The sequence below is a fragment of the Protopterus annectens genome, chromosome 7.part0, assembly GCF_019279795.1.
Source record: "Protopterus annectens isolate FY-2018-M chromosome 7.part0, PAN1.0, whole genome shotgun sequence".
Taxonomy (NCBI): Eukaryota; Metazoa; Chordata; order Ceratodontiformes; family Protopteridae; genus Protopterus; species Protopterus annectens.
In genome coordinates, this window is record NC_056739.1 from 709,652,141 (window position 1) to 709,677,015 (window position 24,875).

Sequence of the window (24,875 nt, forward strand, 5' to 3'; positions counted from 1 at the left end):
AATGACTTGACCTTGACACCGCTGACCAAGGCTCAAAGAGAAGCACCTTTAGGCGGAAAATTATCCTTATTTTCAAAAAATTGGCACGCTTTAACAAAGGACAAATGGATACTGGACATAATAGACCAAGGCTATAGGTTCCACTTCCATACTTTACCAACAAGACAAGGCATGCCAACCCTGCCACAAAATCAAAGGGCAGAGGCACTCATACAAGTTTCAAAGCTGCTACAAATCAAAGCAATAGAAAAGGTTCCTCCTCAGGAACAAGGCCAGGGATTCTACTCAAGACTGTTCCTTGTTCCAAGAAAAGAAAAGCAATGGAGACCTATACTGGACTTGTCCGCTCTAAACACTTTTCTCATTGTGCCAAAATTCAAAATGCTGATGCTACAGCAACTTCTTCCCATGCTGGGCAAGGGGTCTTGGCTGGTTACTCTGGACCTCAAGGAGGCATACCTGCATGTCCCAATCAGGCACAGTTGCAGAAGATACCTCAGATTACTTGCAGGGTCAGAGCATTATCAATTCTCAGCATTGCCTTATGGCTTATCTACTGTTCCCAGAGTATTCACGAAATGCCTGGCATCAGTAGTGGCACACTGCAGACTCCAGGGGATACAAATATACCCTTACCTGGACGACTGCCTTATACAAGCGGACAGCAAACAAGCCTTGACAAAAAACTTGAATTATGTCATTCACTTACTACAGGCTTTGGGATACACAGTCAACATTCAAAAATCAAGACTGCTGCCATCCCAACAAATAATTTTTCTAGGAGCCAAACTGGACACAAAATCACAAATGGCTTTCCTCACAGAAGAGAAGCAAGGGCAATTACCAGAATACTACAAAAGCCTAGCAAAGCTCACCCAGATGACTGCAAGGAAAATCCTGCAGGCCCTGGGTTTCATGGCATCTTGCATTCTACTGATTCCACTGGCAAGACTACACATGAGAAAACTACAATGGTACCTAAAAAGTTTGTGGTCTCAACACAGCCACAACTTAGAAGCAATTATCCCACTCATTCCATGTCTACAAAAGGAATTTTTGTGGTGGGCTCAAGCAAGCCAGCTAAACAAAGGCATGTCCTTCAACAAACCTCAAACAAGCCAAATCATTACAACAGACACCTCAGATCATGGATGGGGGGACGCACATGGAGGGCAGATGCATTCAAGGACAGTGGTCCCCCAGGGAAGTGCATCTACACATCAATCAAAAAGAGATGTTAGCAGTAATTCATGCAATCGACGCCTTCAGAAAATTTCTACAGCAAGGTCATCTGCTAATAAGGACAGACAACACCACTGTTATGTGGTACATAAACAAACAGGGAGGTACTCATTCTTACCCCCTCTGCAGACTAACAATGACTCTTTGGGAAAAATCCCTGAAACTGAACATACAGTTGCAATTCCAGTTTTTTCCAGGCAAGGGCAATGTTCTGGCGGACAGTCTAAGCAGAAACATCTTGGACCCGCACGAATGGATGTTGCATCCAGACATTTTTTCACAAATAACTCAGGCATGGGGGAGGCCGGACATAGATCTCTTTGCCTCACACCTCAATCATCATCTGAAGAAGTTCTGCTCGAGGACACACCATCCTCAAGCCTGGAGAATGGATGCTCTCTCCTTCAGCTGGAACTCTCTAACAATCTATGCATTCCCACCTCTACCATTAATGACCAAGGTGTTACTGAAGATCAAAGCAGAACAACCGAAAGGCATTTTGATAGCTCCAGACTGGCCAAGACAGCACTGGTATCCATTACTAAGGAGCATAACTTGCACCAAGCCGTGGCCCCTGCCTCAATGGCCTCTGCTTTTGACTCAGCACAATAACAGGACGGTTCATCCCAACCTGCAAACTCTGCAGCTGGCAGCTTGGAAGGTTCCATGACTTCTCCCCATATGTCTCTCTCCAAGGAAGTTCAACAGATCTTACTGGAAGCACGCAGACCTTCCACCAGAAAAACTTACTCAGCCAAGTGGAAGAGATTCAACATCTGGAATGCCAACAAGGGTCAGGATGCATCAGTAATGAGCATCCCACAGATACTAGAATACTTGGCAGAAATGCTACATAATGGACTTTCATATTCTTCCATAAAAATACACGCTTCAGCAATTTCAGCAAAATACAACAGTGATCCGCCTGTGTTTTCACATCCTTTGCTAAGACAATTTCTAAGAGGGATAAAGAATATCAAACCTCCCAGAAAACCACCAGTGCCTGCATGGGACCTCAACTTCGTGTTGGAAAAATTAACTCTTCCTCCTTTTGAACCAGCAGCATCTTCAGAATTGCAATTCCTCTCCTGGAAAACAGTTTTCCTGTTGGCTATTACCTCAGCAAGAAGAGTTTCGGAGATACAGGCCCTCATGGCAGTACCTCCATTTCTCATTTTTCATCAGGACAGAGTTTCTTTAAGAACCAATCCTTCATTCATGCCAAAAGTGATATCCAGGGTGTCTCTAAATCAAGCAATTCACCTGCCTACCTTCTTCCCCAATCCTCAAAATAAAGGAGAAATGCTGCTGCACACTTTGGACATACACAGACAACTGCACTACTACTTGGACAGAACAAAGGCCAACAGAAAGTCTGACCAACTATTTGTAGCTTACGCTGCTGGAGTGCAAGGAAAGACAATTTCCAAACAAACAATTTCTAAATGGATTGGACACTGCATCAGATTCTGTTATTCTTTCCACGGAAAAGGTGTGCCAGCCAATATCAGGCCACACTCCACCAGAGCTATAGCGACCTCCACAGCCTTTCTAAGAGGGGCGGCTACAAAGGACATTCTAGAAGCTGCTACATGGAGCTCCGTGCATACATTTTCCAAACACTACAACCTGCCTTTATATTCCAGATCCCGAGCAGGATTTGCTTCGGCAGTCCTGCAGGGCATTTTAGCTACACCATCTTTATCTTAGAGCCTACCACCCCCAGCTTAGCTATGGTAATCAACCCATATGTAAGGACTGCAGTTGCATTCTTGAAGGACATAGTACAGTTTTGTACCTACCATAAATGTAGATGTCCGATAGATATGCAACTGCAGTCAGGTTTTCCCTCCCTCCTACCCCTCTGTATATTCTCCTTATGGGTCCACTTCCCCTTTTTCAACTTAGCTGAGGATATCTGTTATGGTGTATCTGTTTATTACCGTTGTGTATGTCTGAAATTTTTTATCCAGTTTCTAAATTTAGCCTTCCTTGGAGGGCACCTGGCATCTGGGGCAAGAAACACTGAGGAAGATGGCGTCGGCTGATGCTTTTATACCCCAGCCGCTCTGCCGTCGGGGTGGAGGCGACATCAGCCGACGCCGGACCCAGACTTTGAAATCCGGCCGACCGAAGGGCTGCCTGAGGCAGGACAACCCATATGTAAGGACTGCAGTTGCATATCTATCGGACATCTACATTTATGGTAGGTACAAAACTGTACTTTCTTTTTTGCCTCACGCTGTGCAGGGGAAGACCTGTTTTGTTTTTACAGGTTGTGGGCAATAGTAGAGTAGTCGCTCGAAAAGGGCGAAGTTCTTTTTTGCCTCACGCTGTGCAGGGGAAGACCTCAGGAGGTAGAGGCCAGTCATGATATCCTTAGCAAGACTACACATGAGAAAAATTCAATAGTACTTGAAGAATTGCTGGGCCCAGCACCTTCATCCCTTGGATGTCCAGCTACTGGTACTGGAATTTGTGAAACAAGAACTGCAGTGGTGGAATGATCAATTACCTGTAAATTCAGGACTTCTCTTTAGACCTTAGTCCATACAGTCCAGATGATTTTGCTTGGGGAACAGTGTCCATGGGAGTTCAAATGCAAGGTCTGTGAGGTCCTTAGGACATGCCAAAGCACATAAACATAAAAAAAGAGTTTTTGGCAATGATTCATGAATTTAAAGTTCTTCGCCACTTCTGTACTCTAGGTCCTCTTCTAGTGATCACAGACAATCCTACTGTGATGTGGTACCTGAACAAGCAAGGACGTACAAGGTCACACCCTATTTGCTGGTTGGCAGTGTTAGCCACTTGTGAGCTGGCTCTACAGAATTCCGTGACTCTTCGGGCCTCATACATTCTGGCAGAGCACAAAGCAGTGTCAAACAACTAAGAAGATGCTGGACTGTCCCTCATGAGTGGAAGCTCCTTGTAGATGCCTTGCAGGATTTGATCCAGATGTGGGAAATACCTCAAGTAGATCCGTTTGCCTCCTTTCAAACTGGATAACTAAAAAAATTCTGTTCAAGACATCCTTGCAGCCATACTTGGATGACAGACACTGTATCATTCTCATGGTTGGAAATGTTCCCATATGCATCTCCATACTTTCCAATGATTCCCAAGGTACTTTTAAAGGTTCAGAAAGAATGACCAAAGAATTTCGTGGTAACTCCTTTTTGGCTCAGGCAAAACTGGTTCTCCCTGTTAATGGAACTGATCAAGGACAATTGCCACAAGCTTCCTTACAGACTGGATCTGCTGACACAGCTTCAGGGGCGAATGGTACACCCCAACTTACAGCAATTGCAACTGACTGTGTAGATGATTCTATTTTGATACCTTTTAGGCACTTATTCGATGAGGATGTATTTAAGGAGGCAAGAAAATCTGCAGCTAGAAAATAGTGGAAGATATTTTCTGTGTGTTTCCTTATCAATAACAGAGGTCCCAAAAATGTTTCAACACCTTTGTTCTTTTAAATGTTTGTGTGAGGTACTTACAGATAGATGGCTTGTCATATGCTTCTATCAAAGTGCATCTGGAAGCCATCTCAGTTTGTCTGGCCATGGACCCCTCTCTTTCATTTCTTTTTATGGTCAAACAGTTTATGAAAGGAATATTCCACTTGAGACCCCCCATGGAAGCAAATTCCTCCACGTTGGGATCTCACACTTGTCCTTGAAAAATTTACCTTGCCTCCTTTTGAACCCGCCTCTCAGGCTGATTTATGGTTGATTATTTGGAAGATTGTTTTACTTATTTTGACATCTGCAAGGCAAGTTCCTGATCTGCAGGCTCTTATGGTGGGCTAACCCTATCTGATTTTTCACAAAGACTGGGTCATGTTATGCACTAATCCATCATTCATACCAAAAGTTGTTTCTGAATTTACCTTGAATCAAGCCATCATTCTTTCAATTTTCTATCCTGATCTAAGTAACACAAAAGAGAAAAGATTCTACATACCTTGGATGTGTACAAGCAGCTCAGGTACTACTTTGACAGAACAAAGCTATTTAGGAATGCTGAACAGCTTTGTCTCTCCTGTACTGGAGCTAAGAAAGGTCAATCTGTCTCTAAGCAAATTATTGGCAGATCAACTCCTGGCTAAATTTACTCGCTATACTTTTCTCACCACCGTCAACATAAATCATGGTTCACAACCCTCTCCAGTCTCCTACTGTACTCCTTTCTTTTGCTTTTTCCACTAACTTACCTTATCCACTTCTCTGCAGACTTGTCCTCTACCTCTTTTCTCTCTACTCATCTAAGCTACACTCTTCTTACAATCTCCTTCTCTCCATCCTTCTTCCTTCTGTGAGCGTAATATGAACACCATCTCTCATACTAAGACATCTAAGACCTCTGTCAATTCCACCTCACTGTCTCTAATCATATAATCTCATGTATCTCTTTATAATATCTTATTATAATTGTCTCAGGTCTCATTTATCACATACTACTCTATGTAACAAATCATATGACTATTGAGTTTTTCCTCACATATTTTCTCCAACTCATGTTGTTGTTTTTCATTGCACTTTACTATGAAACATATGTTTGATGTTTTATTCTCATTATGTTTTTTTTACTCTTATGATTTGTAGTGTAACATGATGCTTATGATTTAAAATATATGTACATGATGTTTTGTATTGTAATATGATACTTTTGTGATTTAAAATGTCTGTACTTGATTTTTGAAAGATTGTGATTGTAGAGCGTTTCTCCTCAGGCCTCTGCTGAAATGGGCACTTTCTGTCCCAGTCAAACTTACCCAGTAAACAGCTGTCAAATGAATAAATAAGAAGTTATGTACCTACCATAACGTTCCATGTTAGTTGTCTTCTCTCGCCTTCTTTCTTGCTTGATGGGTTCGGAGCCGATCCTCGGCTCCGACTCGGCACTTGCTAAGCTTGAGAGTCACTTTTACCAGCTCGAGGCAGCCCCATATCCCATGATGCAAGGCGGTAAGTACCCAGATCTCGTTTGATGACAAAGGGCAATAGCACCAAGCATAAACACTTCCCAAAGGAAGAAAGAAAGCCTACAGGATGGAAGAAGGACCAGCTCTGAATGGTCTTCAGCATAAAATTCCTTGTAGAAAAGGTCTGTCCAGGCCTGGGGGAAGGAGGGAGGGTCGCAAGAAAGAAGGCGAGAGAAGACAACTAACATGGAACGTTATGGTAGGTACATAACTTCTTAATGTTAAGTTGTCAATCTCGCTTCATTCTTGCTTGATGGGACCGCGTCTCTAGCACCTCTATCCTGGGTGGCTCAATGGAACAGACTCTTGAGGACTGTAGAGCCAAAACTGGCTCTGTCCCTGGAGGCCAAGTCCAATTTGCAATGGGAAACAAAAGTATGAGGAGTGGCCCAAGTGGCGCTGCACAAATAGTGTCTAAAGGAAGTCTAGCTTGAAAGGCTGTAGAAGTAGCTAAGCTTCTAGTTGAATGTGCTTTAGGTTTTGAGCACAGCTGTTTTCCCCTGAGCCGATAAATTTCAGAGATGACAGAAGAAAGCCATCTAGATAAGGTCACTTTAGAGACAGGAAGGCCTTTCTTGTTATCAGCATAGGAAACAAAGAGTTGATCGGATTTCCTAAATTGTTTAGTTCTGTCCAAATAATATCTGAGTTGGCGATGGACATCAAGATAATGTAGTTTTTGTTCCGATCTGTTTGAATAGTTTGGAAAAAATACAGGGAGATCAATGGATTGATTCAAATTAGTCTTTGAGGCGACCTTAGGCACAAAGGTCGGATTAGTTCTCAATGATACTCTGTCTTTGTGAAAGACCAAATAGGGTCGAACCGATAGAGCATGAAGTTCAGACACCCTCCTGGCCGATGTAATAGCTACTAGGAATAAGGTTTTCCAAGAAAGAAATTTTAGGGAGCAAGAAACAGCTGGCTCAAGGGGGAAGAATCAAGGATGTCAGCACTAAATTTAGATCCCATTGAGGAGGAGGATTCCTGATTGGAGGCTTCAGGAGGAAAATTCCTTTCAAGAAGGCTCTACAAAGCCTATGGGACATAATATTGTGATCTGCGATCCCAACATGAAAGTTCGAGATAGCAGCCAATTGAACTCTAACTGTGGAAGAAGAGGAGCCTGCATGAAAAATCTCCGCTAAGAAGTCCAAAACTGCCTGAACTGGGGCAGTGAAGGGATCAATATTCTTGGCTTTAGCCCAATAAGAGAAACGTTTCCATTTGCTTGTATAAATCCTCCTGGTAGAGGATTTTAAAGAAGCTACTATGATGTCTCTAACAGGATTAGAGATCAAAGGAAGCCTGGCTAAGGAAGGAAGTGGAGCAACCATGCTGTGAGGTTGAGAGAAGGGATAGACCGGTGCAGCTGACCGGATTGGTGAATCAGAAGATCTGGCAGTGGGTCCAGATGCCACGGCTGCACCAAAAGGTGACGATGGAGGAACGGAAACCAAATTTGTCGAGGCCAATAAGGAGCAATGAGAATCATTTTGGCTCTCAAAACGGTTGCTTTCTGGATAACTTGAGGGATCAGAGGAAAAGGAGGAAAGGCATAAAGAAGTCCCTGGGGCCAATCCTGGGTCAGAGCGTCTCTGGGGGGATGGCCTGGCAGAGGGAAGAGAGAAGAAGTCTGGGCATTTGCTGTTTTGGGGAGTAGCAAAAAGATCGCAACATGGGCGACCCCATTCCAGAAAAATCTCTTCCACTATAGATTGCTTGAGAGACCACTCTGAGGCATGAGAATAGCTCTGCTCAATCTGTCCGCTAAAATGTTGGTTTTCCCAGGGATGTGCATTGCTACCAGAAACCGATGAGAGGAGATCGCCCATTGCCAAAGTCTGAGCGCTTCTCGACACAAGGGCTAGGACTTGGTTCCGCCCTGTTTGTTGATATACCAAACTACAGACATGTTGTCTGTGTGGACTGCAATTGTCCCTACGGGAAGAAAGTCGTTGAGGGCTTGCAACGTTAAAAGCACTGCTCTCATCTCTAGGACATTTATGTGCAGGTGGTATTCGAACGGTTGCCACGTCCCATGAACCATCCTGCCCTGATAATGACCCCCCCACCCGATCAGGGAGGCATCCGTGGTGACAGTGGCTACGGGGATGGGGGTACAAAGTGTCTGCCTTGGTGAATCTGGGGAGAAGTGATCCACCAAGCAAGATGATTCTTGCAAATCTGTGTCACCAGTATTTGGTGATGCATTGGAAGTTGTTGGTAAGACCACTGAGTGAACAACATCCACTGAAGAAGGCATGTAGAAGCGAGCCAGGGGAAGAAGAGTAATGGCCGCAGCCATGAGGCCTAATACCTTTAGAACCATTCTGGCCTGTACTTTCTTGTTGGCTAGAATGATCCTGACATGACTTTGAATGTCTGAAACTCTTTGATCTGTAAGGGTAGCTGACATCCTAACAGTGTTTAAGTTTGCCTATGAAAGTAATAGACTGGCAGGGCAACAAGGATGACTTTTCAAGTTGATCGAGATGCCCAAATGAGAACAAAGATTTATTGTGTAATCCCTGGCTTGAACAAGCTGATGCCTGGTGGTGGCTGAAAGGAGCCAGTCGTCGAGATACGGAAACACCTGGAATCCTTGACGTCTCAGGTGAGCCGTGACCACTGCCATGCATTTGGTGAACACTCTGGGGCTGTGGTGAGACCAAAGGGCAGGGCTCTGAACTGGAAATGACTGGACCCCAGCCGAAGCGGAGAAATCTCCTGGAGCGTCTGTGAATTTTATGTGATAGTACGCATCCTGAAGATCTATTGAGCACATCCAGTTGTCCTTCTGCAAAAGGGCAGAATCGACTGAAGAGTGACCATTCGAATCTTGTCTTCCTCACAGACTTGTTGAGTCTGCTGAGATCCAATATTGGTCGCCAGTCTCCGTCTTTTGGGGACCAAAAAGAACCTTGAGTAGATTCCGGCTCTGAATGGTCTGTTGTAACTGGCTGAATGGCTCTTTTTGCAGTAGTTTTGAGACTTCTAACTCTGCAATTTCCCTTAGACCGGGTGGTACATCTGGAAGGGAATTTGAGGGATAGAAAGGACTTTCCTCGAAAGGAATTTTGTAACCCTTGGATATGATCGACTGTACCCATCTGTCTTGAGTGAGAGAACGCCAGGCTTCTGGGTACAGCGATAGTCTTCCCCCGACTGCCTCCAAGGAGGGACAGCCGGGCAACATCTCAGGGATGCTGAAAGTGCTTGTCAGAGAGAGACTCTCTGTTTCCCTGGTTTTGTGGACCCCCTCTGCCTCTAGAGCGGCGTCTGTTGTTGTTACCCCCTCTGCCTCTAGGGGTAAACTGACCACGTGAATCCGGCGTGACTCCTTGGGATTTGCGGAACCACATTTTGCCACCCTTCTGTCCTTTGGGATAAGGTCTAGAAGGGGTGGAAAAATGGACCCCTACGGCAGAAAGAGTTTTGCCGTCCTGCTCACACCTGGTCAACGTTTCCTTCACTTGAGGGCCAAACAAAGCTGACCCATCAAAGGGAGAGTTTGTGAAGGACGCCTTAAAGGGATCTGCAAAATTACATAGCCGCATCCAGGCTTGGCGTCTAAGAGCCACACGTGTACCTGCGGCCCTACTCGCTCCATCAGCAGCCTATGATATCAGCCGCATGGAGGAGTTTGCAATGGAGTTAAGGGTTCCTAGCTGCGAAGCAATTTTTTCCTGAGCCCCTGCAGCTGTAGGATCCTGCACAACTTCACCTAGCTCCTTAAGGATATCCCTTGGAGTCTGGTGAAGTGACATAGGTAGTTCAGCGAACGCATAGCAAAGGTCGCTGAAGAAAACATCCGCTTACCATATCTATCCATGGTCCTAGAGTCCTTATTAGGAGGATGGACAGGTACGGAAGGATCTGCAAGTTCCTTCTTGGTGGCAGCCGCCACCACCATGGCATCAGCGGGGACACCTTTTGTAAGGAATTGCTTGTCCGACGGGGCAGTAATAAATTTAGAAGGCCTCCTAGAGACTGGCTCTACAGAGTCAGGAGCAGCCCACGCCTTTCGAGCAATAACCTGCATAAGGGGGTCGAATGGCGGAGACACCCAGGAGGTGGAGGGCCGAGATCCAAACGCCTCCAGGTATACTGACTCATCCTCAGAGGGATTATTGGTGGGCCAGTTTCCCCTCTGTCTAAGGAGGTCTAGGATGTCTGAGAAGGAGACATCCTCAGAGGGGGATCTTGGGGATCCCTCTGACTCATCTAAGTCAGTATCTGAAGTGATAGACTCGGGGGAGTCTACGTGTTTCCTCTTACATGTCCTCTTCTGCGGAGGATCTCCCGACAAATCAGGAGAATCCTCAGAAGAGGGGGATATTCCCAGTGGGGAAACCTGAGGCGGAGGATCTCTGGGTCCTGGAGCAAGAGAAGTGGCAGAGATGTCAACAGGCACCATAGAGGGAGGAGCTAAGGGAACAGACTGCTGGCTGAGACCAGTGGCCAGCACACTCTTCATCACCTCGAAGGCTCAACTCCCAGGAAGGTCCGAGAGAACCCGCTCCGAAGAACTAGGAACTCCAGGACCCATCGAAAAGGAAGGCTCCGAGGCAGATGTCGGAGCCGAGCTCACCAAGGCCGAGGCTCCAAGGGGAAGAGCGGGTTCGGACAAGGGTCCGATGCCACTCACCCCCTCGGAGGAGACCAGGGAAGCCCGGCCACCGAATCCCTCTAAGGAAGGTCTCGAAGAGGAGATAAGAGTAGAGGCTGAAGGAGCAGAAGGGGGTATCTGTCCCTCAGCCATAGCAGAAACCATTCCCGAAGACTCCAACTCCAAACTCTGGGGTAGAGTCGAAGGAGGAACTGCAATGGGGTGTGGACTAATAGTCCTCTGCTGAGACGGACTATGTAGCATTTGGGCCAGTGCCTGTGACTTTAGTAATCTACTGACCACTCTCTCCAAGTCATGGTCAGAAAGCCTGGATGACCTTGAAGATCGGCTCCGATGGCTCCGCTCCGAGAGGAGAGGCGAAGCCGGAGCCGAAAGTATCGGCTCCAAGGAAGGGGACCTAGACCTCTTCCTCAAAGGAACCATCGGAGCCGATGAAACCTCAGAAACTGTCGGAGCCGACAACTTATCGGCACCGACAGGTAGCTTCGATGCATCGGCTCCAGCCGGAGCCGATATGGCCATAAAAGTAAGGGTGTCGGAGCCGATCGGAGCCGACACCGATGCCTGGGCCACATGGTGGTCGGAACCGATCGGAGCCGACACCGAAGTGGTCGAACCAGAGTCGGCACCGATAGCCATCGGTGCCGAAGGTTTAGGTAACCCAGAATCGGCTCCAGCCGGAGCCGATCTCGACTCTGAATGAGTCGGAGCCGAGGCCACAGGCTTGGACACAGAAGCCTGGGCCTTGGAAGACTTAGAAGTCTTAGATGGGGCCGACTTAGCCGGAGAGCCCTCTGGCTTAAGAAGGCCCCTCAAAATCAATTTATTTCTTCTTTCCAGCAGGACTCTCTGGCTAAAAGAATGACATATAGCACAGGAGTCCTGCAAGTGAAGAGGCCCCAGGCAGTAAAGGCAAGAAGTGTGACCGTCTGTCAGAGACATCTTCTGACAGCACGAGTCACACTTCTTAAAGCCTGAGACCCTTTCCTTAGACATGGTGAATAACACACACACACAACACCAGTCCAAGAAATTAAATTAAATATATCAAAAGGTATCAATAACAGACACACACACACACCCTAACAGGGGGGGGGGGTGGGATGGGTGAAAGTCTGACTGAAAGTTATAAGGAGACAGGGAAATTTTTTGTCAGAAAGGGACTAAAACTAAGTTAAAACTAATAATTTTAAGGTTTTTTGAAGAAAGGGGCTAAAATAGTAAAGTAACAATTCACTTACCAGGAGCTGGTAAAAGGAGGACCTCATCAGCGAAGCGGCAAACGAGATCTGGGTACTTACCACCTTGCATCATGGGATATGGGGCTGCCTCGAGCTGGTAAACGTGACTCTCGAGCTTAGCAAGTGCCGAGTTGGAGCCGAGGATCGGCTCCGAACCCATCAAGCAAGAATGAAGGCGAGATTGACAACTTAACATTAAATATTGCAGGATGATTGTCCTCTGCTATTGTTTTCTGTTACTCCCACTATGGTAAATCTCTTCAGGCAAGATTAAGACTCACTCGACTAGGACCTTATTCTCTTCGATGGCATATTGAAAAGGGGTGGACTCTAGAAGCATTCTAGAGGCAGTAACCTGGTACTCTGTTCATACCATTACAAATCACTGCAAAACAAATTCCTTCTCAAGGTCCAGAGCAGGCTTTGCTAGGGTCATTCTACAGGGGCTCCTGGATCCTTATCCTTCCAAATCCCAGTTAGGGTAAGCTTTTAGAAATCTACTGAAAATGTCACTGAGGCACAGAGATTGATGGAAAAAGTATATTTACATAAGCCTACTCATCTGTTCGAATTCCTCACTACCTCCATTGCAGCACCCAACAGCCATGCTCCAGGTTGTGCATAATTGATGGATGGTTCGACTGTTTTGATTCTGTTGTTGTTGGATATGGTTTTTTATAGTATTGTGAGTGACTGCATACACACATGCAAGTACTTTTTTTCTACTGTTTTTATATTGCAATACAAGATGCTGTTGTGATATGTAATGACTGGAGATTTTCTTCTTTGAAATCTTATGAAAAGAAACTGTTAACACAGCTGGCCCACTGGTCAACAAGTATAAATAAATTAATAAATGATAATTCAGATGTGATCTTTTATTCACAGTTATGATCGCCATTCACTGGTAAAGTGCAAAACTAGGCTGAAACTTTTTTCCAGTTATTACACATTTAGTTGAGTTATCTTCACTAGAGGTTAGAGATTCAAAAGCATTTAAATGAGTTTTCTTTGTTAGAGAGCAGGCTGTCTTTAAATATTCTGTCAGTGTTTGTTTATATAACTAGAAGTCCATTTGATATACTGACTTTTAATTCACTAAATGTATTAAAAGTTCTGGTTTTAATGAAAGTGAGGTGAGGTGTAGTACACAGCATATGCCTGCAGCATAAAGAAAAAATCAGTAGTTCTGTTATTCATGAAAGAATGCAATAAAGCCAACACTTTTGTTTGATGTCAGAAGCTTATCCAGTGTTTATCAATAATAAATCATTCAGGCAGTAAAATTGTCATTTTCTATTAATCCTATTCTAGGAAACTCGGTTGAAGGAAGGAATCGTGAAGTTAAAACCACATGAAGAACCACTTCGATCAGAGCTGCTTAGTGGAAAATTTACAATACTGGTACGATTTTTATTTTTCCTTTCACATTTCGTTGGGTGATCACTGAACTACCTTCTGTATAGTTCTCCTTGGTTATATGTATTTAAACAGTAACACCTTCAGCTGTAGCTGTAGTGTTTAATCATGGTCAACAAAGGAGGTTTTTGATAATACTGCTGCAATTAATACATGCACAAGGCAAGAAATTATGCCATAATTGTTTCAATTAACTCATATTTATGTTTTGTAAGTTATCCTTAACTCTTTGTGCCTTAGCAGAACTAATTGCAACTTTTGATGCTTGAATAATTTTAATTGGATTTCCTGTTGAGTACTGAAAGATTACTTACAAAATAATTGTTCCAAATCATGCCCCAGATAAATTATATATGATAAAATTAGTACTGAAGAACAGCCAAGCTAAACTTGAAAAAAAAAATGCTTTTATAAGGAAAATTGCTTACAATGGAAATGATTTTGGAACTCAGAAATGCAATACTCTGTTTCTTTCTTCCATGGAAACTGACTCATTTCTTCTAGTGAAAAAAAGTTGGATAGATTTTACAGAATGTAGGTCTGCTGCTTTAGGAAGAAGCTTTATACCTCTTCAACCTTTTTCATTAAGGAATTAATTGTCAAACCCATATAATAAAACACTAGGGGAAACTTCCCCAGGCTGAAAGGGAGGATATGTTGGAAGACTCAATGAGACCACAAGAGGCATAGTTACTCAAATAATCTAGATTCCTGTACAGTAGGAAAGCATGCTCTAAAGTTTGGGAATAATGGATTACATGCATGCAGTAGACCGGCTGCAGGAGGTATTTGTAACATACTGGCATAATTGCCATTGTCAGATGTTAATGGGTAGTCTTTGCATGCTTCTCTGGAAAAGAACTTGCTGTTTGAGCTCACTACTTGGAAAATATTTAAAGGAAAACTTCACCCTAGAACTAAAAAATCTTTTTTTTTTTTACTCTTTCTTTTCCTGACTTATTTTAACACCTCAAAATCACTCTAAGTGGTTTATTTGTAATTTTAGCCTGTTTTCCACAACATGACTACCAATGGGGCTTGATGTATCAGTGTGATCTTGTTCTCCCTCAACCCTTTCTCTTTCCCATAATGCTTTGTATGACTCATTCCCATGCCATTGACATATAGTGGGATTTGTGAGGGTCACTGTTATTTTCTTTTCCTTCTGTAAAAGGTCTACTTCTTTTCTGTCTCTAATCACTCTCATTTATGTTTGGCTCAGACCTTGTTTTACACTATACTTAGAAGTTATCCAGCTGCAGCCAGAAAAGTAACTAAATTGCAGGCCTTTGTTCAGTGAAACTGAAATGATGGATTGTCTGCAAAGTGAAGGACTGAGTGTAGAAAATCCAACACAGGTAATGTCACAGTATAAGAGAACAGTGAGTCGCCAAATTAAGGAGAAACAGGTGGAGCGGGAGACATCCGAAGAAAAAATATGAACATGGGAAAGAAAAAGAGATTTGATAGGGTGCATTATTTATTGAAAGGTTAAAAAGCAAAACTAATGAATACCAAAAAAGCATCACTAAAGAAAAATGCAGGCAAAGGCACCCAGATATGGAAAATTTTACAGTACAAAAAAATAAAACGAAGGGAGGAAAGAAGTAGAAACTGAAGTTATGGATTACCTGTGAAGTGAAGGATTCCATGTGGAAAATCCAACACAGGTGATGTCACAGAATGATGGAACAATGAGTCTCCAAACTAAGTAAAAACAGGCGGAACGGGGAAGGCATCTGATGACTTGCCACATGATGATGCTTTGGAGCCTTCAGAAGGAAATCAGTACAAAAGTTTGTTTGGAGTTACATAGCAAGGGAAGTCGCAGGAAGCAGTGGCAACTCTGATGCAGGCAATGTTGTGCAGTGATGACCCAGTGAGTTCCCATATGAAAGGGCAGTGGATGATGCAGGATGCAACTGAGGAGAGTATGTCGCAGGAAGGTTTTCTGGAACTTTCTGTAAAATGCCTGAGGGAATCGGAGAGCAAAGAATATGCTCTCAATTTAGAAGAATATGATATAAAGGAATAGTTTCTGTATTTAATAGAGATGAGAGTCATATTAAGATTGATGGAATAAACAGAGTAGAGAGAGTAAATAAGAACCAAAATGTCAGAAGTCTGATAAAACAGATGAACAAAGTAAACAATACTATTAACAAAAATTCATGTGATATGACAGAAGTAAATAGGATATATTACTATGCAGCTTAATTAACAGATAAAAGTCTTACAACAAAAATGTAGAGCAATAAGTTAAAGGAAGGGAAGAAGTAAAATGCCATCATGGAAGGATCGGATAGAGAAAACTATAAAGCAGTTAAGACAAGAAGTGTCACTGTTAGAAGAATATAGAGGAGTGAACAGATCAACACAAATGCAATCCATAAATAGACGTGGTAAAAGCAATGAATAGTATCAGGACATACAAGGATCTATCATACACTATTGCAAATAATAAACTGAAGATACCAGCCTAGGCAGAAAACGTAGAAGGTATTAGGATTAATGTAAAGGAAAAGTACAAAATAACCAAGTCGTTGATGACTCAAAATAGTTGTATAAAGAACTGGGATTCAGAAGCAAAAGGAATAGAAACACAACCAAAAAAAGAAATGTTAGACACATTTTGGAGAAATATTTATGAAGGTACTGTGAAACATAACAAATATGCCAAATGGATAGAACAAATAAAAAAGTGGTAAGGCGTTCAAATGTTGAGGGTATGAAATGGGTGAAGTAATGGCCAGAGAAATTGGAAGCAGAATTAAGAAAAACTCCTAATTGGAAAATCCCAGGCCCAGATGTAGTACCTTTTTTCTGGCTAAAAGTACTGACATCATTACATAAAGATTTAGCCATGAGTAACAATTACTTGTATGTGCATCCTGAATAGATAGCAACCTGGTTAACAATAGGAAAAATTATACTTGTCCTTAAGAGTGAACCTGTAAGCCATCCTAAAAACTATAAGCCAATAACTTGCCTTCCAATGATGTACAAACTATATACCGGAACTGATGCAGACAGAGTTTATAGTCATTTAGAAAAAAGTCAATCATGGCAACTGAACAAAAGGGTAACAAAAGTAAGTCATATAGAACAAAGGATTATTTGTTGCTAAGTAAAGCCATAACAGAGAACTGTAAAAATGGGAAGAGTCCAAGTTTGGCTTGGATAAATTGCAAAAAAAAAAAAAAAATACTCCCAACAAATTCCAACACATGTGAGACATGCAACCATATAGCCAAACTGGAGGCTAAGCTCTCTCAACTCAGTACTGGTGTAACCAGTCAGGAGGAGAAGGAAACCACACTCACTACAATTCCAGTCTCGCATAGACCTACCACGACAGCAAACCAAACACAAGATGATCAATTTCAAGAATTGGCTTAAGTATTGGTGTCATTCAAAGGGGATCCAATGCCTGTCAGCCTGGGATGACATGCTCGACAAGCCATGATGCTTCGCTAGGGACGGCTTGCCACTTATCACCCCTGGGCTTTCGGATATTGGCAAAGGCTCTTGCCACCCCCATAGTGCCTTTTTTAGGCAAGGCTCAAAAGACAAACCCACCTCCATAGGTATCACAAGGGATAAGAAACTAAGAGTAATGCTACTCAATGCTAGAAGTCTAAACCTCAAGATGCACGCACTCGAAACTCTCCTTAGCATGGAGAACATCGATATCTGTGCAATAACAGAAACCTGGTTCAAGGCTCCCGAGAGCACCCCAGCCCTACCAGGTTATACCTCATACCATGTTTTTCGGCCCCAAAACTTGGACCGACCCACAAAAGGAGGGGGAGTATCAATATTCGTGAAAGATACCCACACCTCCAGGTTGGTGGCACAGCACGAAGCATCAGAGACTATACATGTGCAACTAACAGTGGGTAAAACTGCCTTCCAGTTTATAGCCTGCTACAGACCACCCTCCCAAACCCAGGAACCCCACTCGGCCTTCCTGAGAACACTGGAAAATATGAAGGTCTCTCCAAACACCATTATATTGGGCGACTTCAACTACCCAAACATAGACTGGGAGCATTACTCTAGCTCCAACACCCTAGCCCAAAGGTTCCTAGAATTTATAAACTCAAATGCTGTGGAACAGCTTGTTACCACTCCCACGAGAGGGGAAAACATACTGGACCTGATCACCACCAACATGGGGACTCTATGCTCCAGACCAGAAGTGTATCACTCACTGGTAAGATCAGACCATAAACTAATCTCACTAGATATTCACATCCCAACCCCACCCCCTGCCCAGAAAACCACAGTGAAAAACTTCTCCAAAGCAAATTTCACACTCCTCAAAACCGAGGTGGAATCCTTCAAAGCCCCCAGGCCTGTGGAAAATACGGCCCAGACAGCAGAATCCTTTATAAACGCATTCTATGAACACCTTCAGGAATGCATGGATCATGCAATCCCACACAAAACCAAGACCCAATCCTCCAAAGGCAGGTGTCCTGTCTGGTGGACCCCAGCCATAAACAAACTATACAATAGAAGGAGGAAGCTACTACATGACAGAGCAAAATCCCAAAAAGGGAAGTCATCTCTGATCAGTATTAGCAAAAAACTACGGGCACTCATAAAATCGTCTAAGGCCAGCTTCAAGAGAAAAATTGCACAGGACACTAAGGATAATCAAAAGGCTTTCTTTAGTTATGTTAGGAACCTGGGTGGGAATTCCCAGATATGCTCAGAATTAGTCCAAAATGACAAAAAATACACCAAACCCACAGACATTGCCAACATCCTAGCTGACAGGTTCAGCAAACTTCTCCCCTTCCCCACCAAAGGGCAAATATCTATCCCAGCAGAGTGCTGCCCCTGACATCTCAGATGCTCAGGTAGAGCCCTCTCCAAAGCAAAAAACACAGCATCAATGGGACCAGACGGTGTCCCGGGCTGCGTCCTACATGAACTCCAAGAAGAACTAAATCCAAACATAAAACTACTGTTCAATCTCAGCCTTACTACAGGATATGTACCCAAAGCGTGGCGTACAGCAACAGTGGTCCCTCTCCACAAAGGTGGTGCCTCAACGGATCTTGGAAACTATCGCCCCATAAGCCTGACTAGCTTGGTCTGCAAAGCTATGGAAAGGATCATCATGGACCTCATAAATAAAGATATTGGGGACCTACAGACACTGGATCCTATCCAGTTTGGCTTTGTTAAGGGCAGATCCTGCCTCTTAAACTGGTCGATTTCTTTGAAACAGTCACCAAGGCCATTGACGAGGGGAAGGTGGTCCACACAGCCTACCTGAACCTCGCAAAAGCCTTCGATACAATACCCCACTCGGGCATTATAGATAAGCTCACCAGCTTAAATATAAAACTCTATGTCACTAGATGGGTTGCAAACTAGCTCAAGGACAGAACCCACATGGTTAGAATTGCTGGAGCCATGTCAGACTCCAAACCAGTTACAAGTGGCGTCCCACAAGGCTTAGTCCTGGGACCTCTCTTGTTCGGTATATATTTCTCGGAGGTACAGGCCAACACGGAAGGACTGTGGCTGACCAAGTTCGCAGATGACTGCAAACTTGGCGCCATAATCGACTCTACAGCCGACACAAGCATCCTACAAAAGGGCCTCATAGAAACAGACAACTGGTGCCAGAGCCATGGCCTCAAGCTAAACGCCAAAAAGTGTATAGTCATCCCTTCGCAAAACAAAGTGCCCACAAATTATCACATAGATGGTAATCCATTAAGTACAGAAGAAGTAATTAGGGACCTGGGGACCCAAGTTGATAGCAGTCTCTCATTTGACAACCAAGTGACCAAAGTGGTTAGAAAAACATTTTATATAGCCCACCTAATCATGAAGGGATTCACATCTTGATCAGGGGAGGTCATCGTGCCTCTTTACTCATCCCTCATCAGGCCCATAATTGAGTACAATGCCCCTTTTGGGATGTACCTTACCAGACACCTGCAGCAACTGGAAAGACCCCAAAAGTACCTCACCAAGAGGATCAAAGGGCTCAAACAGATGCCATATGCTGCCCTGTTAAAGAAACTCCAGCTGTACTCAGTGGCATACCGCCTGCTCAGAGGCGATCTGTGCCTGACGTATAAAGCCATGTCCAACCCGGAATTAATGGACATGCTGCATCTCAGAAAATCCAAATCCCATCGAGCTACGCGCTCGAGAGACTTGAACCTCAGCACTGGAATAAATAGGACATGCTGGAGGGACAGATTCATAACCCAGAGGCTCCCTTCACTCTGGAATAAAATCCCAGTCCAGGTTAGGCAGAGTCCCTCATTGACTCTCTTCAAGAGGAATCTTGATGAGTGGATGGGAGATCGTAGATTTACTCCGGGTATCACTTCTGTGTCACTGTTAGACAGATGCACAGTATACTAACCTCGAAAAAGGGCATAGCAAAATTAATTTAAAATGGGTGGCGAAAGCCAAACACACTCTGGCTAGGCTTGTAAATGCCCTAGAGCAGATAGCCTAGTATGAACCTATTTGACAGCATCCCACATTCATGGACAAAAGAGTGTTTACAGGTGCATAGGATATGCTATACACTGATCAATTACATTACACTGACCATGAAACAGCGGCAAACCACTTTACAGTTAAGCCACGATAATGGGCAAATTATTATCCCAGGGATAAAAATTTCAAAGGGGGATATTCCAGGTTGTTCTTTTGTCACCACTGCTGTTTTGTCTAGCCCTTAAACCATTATGCTGTTTATTTAATAAATTTGGTCCTGGTTACAATTTGGCTCCCAGAAAATAACCTTCTTTAAAGACCTCTCTACTTTTTGTGGATGATTTAAAAGATAAGGATTTGAAAGGACAACACTATTAGAAATTTCTCAGATGATATGAGAATGTCATTTGGTATAAATATGCAAAAGCATTGTTTAAAGTGGGAAAGTTGCAGTATCAGGAAAATATCAGTCTGGGACAGGAATGTGATATAATGAACTTGAGCAGAAGGGATTGTATAAATATTTGGGAACTGATGAAAGATCTGGAATAAAACATGAGCCAAAGTTAATAAAGCACAGTAAGGAATACTTCAAAAGACTAAAACTAATATTGAAAACAGCATTGACATCTAGGAATAAAGTCCAAGCTATAAACTGATTTGCTTTTCCTGTCCTAATTTAAGAGTTTTGTTGTGACTAACTGGCCCCAAAAGATATTAGATCAGTTGGGTAGGAAAAAACTGCTTCTTGCTTATCAAATTACATTTAAAAGTCAGTGGTATACCAATAATGTATTTTCTTCGCTCTGAAGGAGATAACAGGCCTCCTCAAAATTGATTAAATATATAGATCCAGAGTCATGGGACTGCATACATATCTGCTGACCTCACATCAGATCCAAACACAGTGAAAGTTTTAAAACATGAAGAGAGGAAGTCTAAGATGACCTCTTTGCTTAGTTTAGCAGAAGCATGCCGATGTCAAATGGAAATGGAAACCAAACCAGAAGTAGACAAAAATCAGAGCAACTGAGTGTGCCAAAACTAAAGAAAATATGAGGAGAGGGATCAGATGAGAAGGTAAGAAATGCGGAAAGGCCAGAAATATAGTGGCAAGTGTAGAGATTTTTTTTGAGCAACCTCAAGTTGTTCAGGATTTGATGCATGAATGGTTAAGGAGAGGTGAGTTAAAACCAAGATGAAAGTTAACAATGGCAGGCCATGATAATGGACTACATATGTATTGGTTTACAAAGTCAGTTAAACATGTGGGAGAAAAAGACAAGAGTAGGTTCTGTAAAAAAAGAATTGGAAACAGTCATACATCTTCTTGCTGGGTGTGATACACTCATGGCAGAAGGGCCTGTAGACTGAAAGGTCCAGTAATGCTTCAAGACTGTTGCCTTGGGGATTATTGTGCTAACGCTACAGTGTAGAAGTAGCTGAGAAGCATTAGAAACATGAACCACAAAGCATTATAGAGAATGATGACATGTACACCCCTTGGTGTATCCCCCCATTACCAACAGTTCAAAAAACAGATGCGAGAAAAACAGATATAGTAGTTCATGAAAAAAAGACAAAAGTAGCGTTGATCATTGAAATTACTACACCTCATGATTACAGTGTCTTCTGTACAGAGCGCAACACAAAGTCGTAAAATATCAGGATTTGCAGGCAGAAACGAGAGCAATGAGGAAGAAAGTTACCCTGACAATTCCAATTGTAGAAGGAGCAATGGGTCTGATAAAGAATTTACAATCATACTTAGATATGCTACTAATGCATGTAACTCAGTATGAATTGCAGGAGGGGTCAGTTCTGGGCTTATTGCGGATGCTGCAAAGAGCACTTTTGGCTATCATCAAAGATTGAAATAATACCAATTTCATAAAGTTTAATTATACTCTGACTTAGGAATGATGTCCATTCCTTTCATGTTATTAGAAACCCAGAAACTTGGAGAAATTAAACCGAGAACAGCAACTGCTTCATTTCTGGCAGATAAGTTCCCCAAAGGAAAACCTTTCTATACAGAAAATATTCCTTTTTAAGTATTTTTGATGTATGTTTTATTTTCTGCAGAATGCTTGCAATTTTATTACTATCAGAATTTTTTTTTATCAGAAACTGATAATTTTAGAACTGGGCTTATAAATGAGTACTGGGGCTGGTTTTATGAAAAAAATGTACTGCTTTTGAGACATTTTAGGATTTAAAATTGTGAAGTGTTCTTATGTACTTAAACAGTTTAAATGTTTTGGTGCTTCTGTATACTTCGTAACAATTCTCCCTCAGTACTTTAATGCTTGAGATATTTTGCTTGAAGATGTTATATTTAAGCATCTAAAAATGTATTTTAATTTTGGTGGTTCTGCACACTTTGTGACAACTTTGTTTTCATTTCTTGGTTTCTGTCAGTGCACTTTGTGTGAAATGAACTTAGGGTCCTGACTGGGTTTTGATGTACTGCTTGTGCTTTTATTTTGAATTTTGAGGGACTGTGTGTGGAGAAGTGTGTGCACTGCTTATTAACAGTTGGCAGACAATGTACCCTGCGACCATCTCTTTCAAACCATGCTTACTGGCAATCGGGCTCCTTACTCAGCTACAGCATGGATTCTTACACTGGTCCTGCTGTTTCTTCTCCTGGTATTACCTAAAAGAAAAAAAAAATAGGAGCCATTACCTACCTTACAGGCTCACAGACACTGCCTCAGCCACTGGTGGGGTGGGTGACTCTGCAATAACTATTTATTGTTCCACTGACTACTCACTTTTCTCTGGGTTCTTCTGGAGTAGTCCCTTCCACTACCAGGAGATAGCCACTTCCTCTGCGGCTATTCCAGTGTCCAGTCTGGGCAAAGGTGAACCATATTCTCTGGGTCTGGGAGTTTCTCTAAGAGGTTTTTCTCTGAGAGGCCAGGGAAAGAGTCCTCTTGTCTAGGATGACATGGCGTCTTTCATTTGGTCTCCTTCCAGCGATATCCTTGGAAAAAAGAAACCAAAGTTTACTTTGTCTGTTCATAAGGATGATTTTCTTACCTTAGCCAGGAGTGTATTGCAGGCTTTCTATGCTGGAGAGCACAAATACATAACTGAAGACTAACTAGGTCAATTTATTTGTCTGATTATCAAGCCAAATATTCTGATTCAGAGGAAAGTTTGTACTCTCCAACTCTATTAGAGGAGTTTTCTTATACTAGGACTAGTTCTTGGATGAATGATGTCCTTTTGTGGGAACAAGTGGAGGTTCCCCCTAAAATGAGGAGATGATATTATATGCTGCAAACGGATTTAAGACATGATACACCCATTGCTCCTATTATACCAGCCTTGGAGGATGTGTCAAATGCTGCCTGTAATAACATTGACCCTCAGCTCTTCACCTGTGGACTAGAAGGTAAGGTATTAGAGACAGATTTCATAAAAAAATGATGTTAAGTTGTCAATCTCGCCTTCATTCTTGCTTGATGGGTTCGGAGCCGATCCCTCGGCTCCGACTCGGCACTTGCTAAGCTCGAGAGTCACTTTTACCAGCTCGAGGCAGCCCCATATCCCATGATGCAAGGCGGTAAGTACTGAGATCTCGTTTGCCGCTTCGCTTATGAGGTCCTCCTTTTACCAGCTCCTGGTAAGTGATTCACTTTATTAATATTAAAGCCCCTTTTTGTTAAAAAAAACACTTTATTATTAGTTTTAAGTTAATTATTTACATTTCCTGACAGAAAATCTCCTTTAATATTTTTTAGTCAAACTTTACCCATCCCATCCCCTCCCTGTTAGGGTGTGTGTGTGTTTATTTTTAGGAATACCTTTTGGTATTTTCTTTAATTTAAGTTTTTTGACTGGTGTGTGTGTGTGTTTTAAGCACCATGTCAAAGGAGAGGGTCTCAGGTTTTAAGAAGTGTGACTCGTGCTGTCAGAAGATGTCTCTGACAGACGGTCACACTTCTTGCCTGTATTGCCTGGGGCCTCTTCACCTGCAGGACTCCTGTGCTATTTGTCATTCCTTCAGCCAGAGAGTCCTGCAGGAAAGACGCAACAAACTGATTCTTAGGGGTCTTCTTAAGCCGGAGGGCTCTCCGGCTAAGTTGGCTCCGTCAAAATCAGTTAAATCTTCCAAGGCCCAGGCTTCTGTGTCTAAGCCTGCGGCCTCGGCTCCGACTCATTCCGAGTCGAGATCGGCTCCGGCTGGAGCCGATTCTGGCTTAACAAAGCCTTCGGCACCGATGGCTATCGGTGCCGGATCTGCATCGACACTTCGATTGTCGGCTCCGATCGGTTCCGACACCCATGTGGCACAGGCATCGGTGTCGGCTCCGATCGGCTCCGACACCGTTACTTTGGTGGCTGTATCGGCTCCGGCTGGAGCCGATGCATCGAGGTTTCCTGTCGGCTCCGATAGGTCTTCGGCTCCGACAGGATCTATAGTATCGGCTCCAATGGCTCATTCCAGGAAGAGGTCGAGGTCTCCTTCCTTGGAGCCGATACTGTCGGCTCCGGCTTCACCTCTCCTTTCGGAACAGAGCCATCGGAGCCGATCTTCAAGGTCATCCAGACTGTCAGATCATGACCTAGAGAGAGTGGTCAGTAGATTACTTAAGTCACAGGTACTGGCCCAAATGTTACATAGTCCGTCTCAACAGACGACTGTTGGTCCACACCCCGTTACAGTTCCTCCTTCAACTCTACCCCAGAGCTTGGAGTTGGAGTCTTCGGGAATGGTTACTGCTACGGCTGGAGGACGGATACCCGCTTCTGTTCCTTCAGCCTCTACTCTTATCTCCTCTTGAGACCTTCCTTAGAGGGATTCGTGGTCGGGCTTCCATGGTCTCCTCCGAGGGGATGAGTGGCATCGGACCCTTGT

At 43.4% G+C, this 24,875-nt stretch overlaps 1 protein-coding gene across 2 annotated transcripts in view; it reads left to right on the top strand.

Annotated features, from left to right (window-relative positions):
- PTPN9 (protein tyrosine phosphatase non-receptor type 9) overlaps window positions 1-24,875 on the top strand; it is a 2,029,980-nt gene that overhangs the window by 528,899 nt on the left and 1,476,206 nt on the right. For both annotated transcript variants that reach the window (XM_044077235.1, XM_044077236.1), the window contains exon 3: window positions 13,421-13,510. In XM_044077235.1, the coding sequence (XP_043933170.1) occupies window positions 13,421-13,510 (90 nt within the window). The remainder of the gene's footprint in view (window positions 1-13,420; window positions 13,511-24,875) is intronic.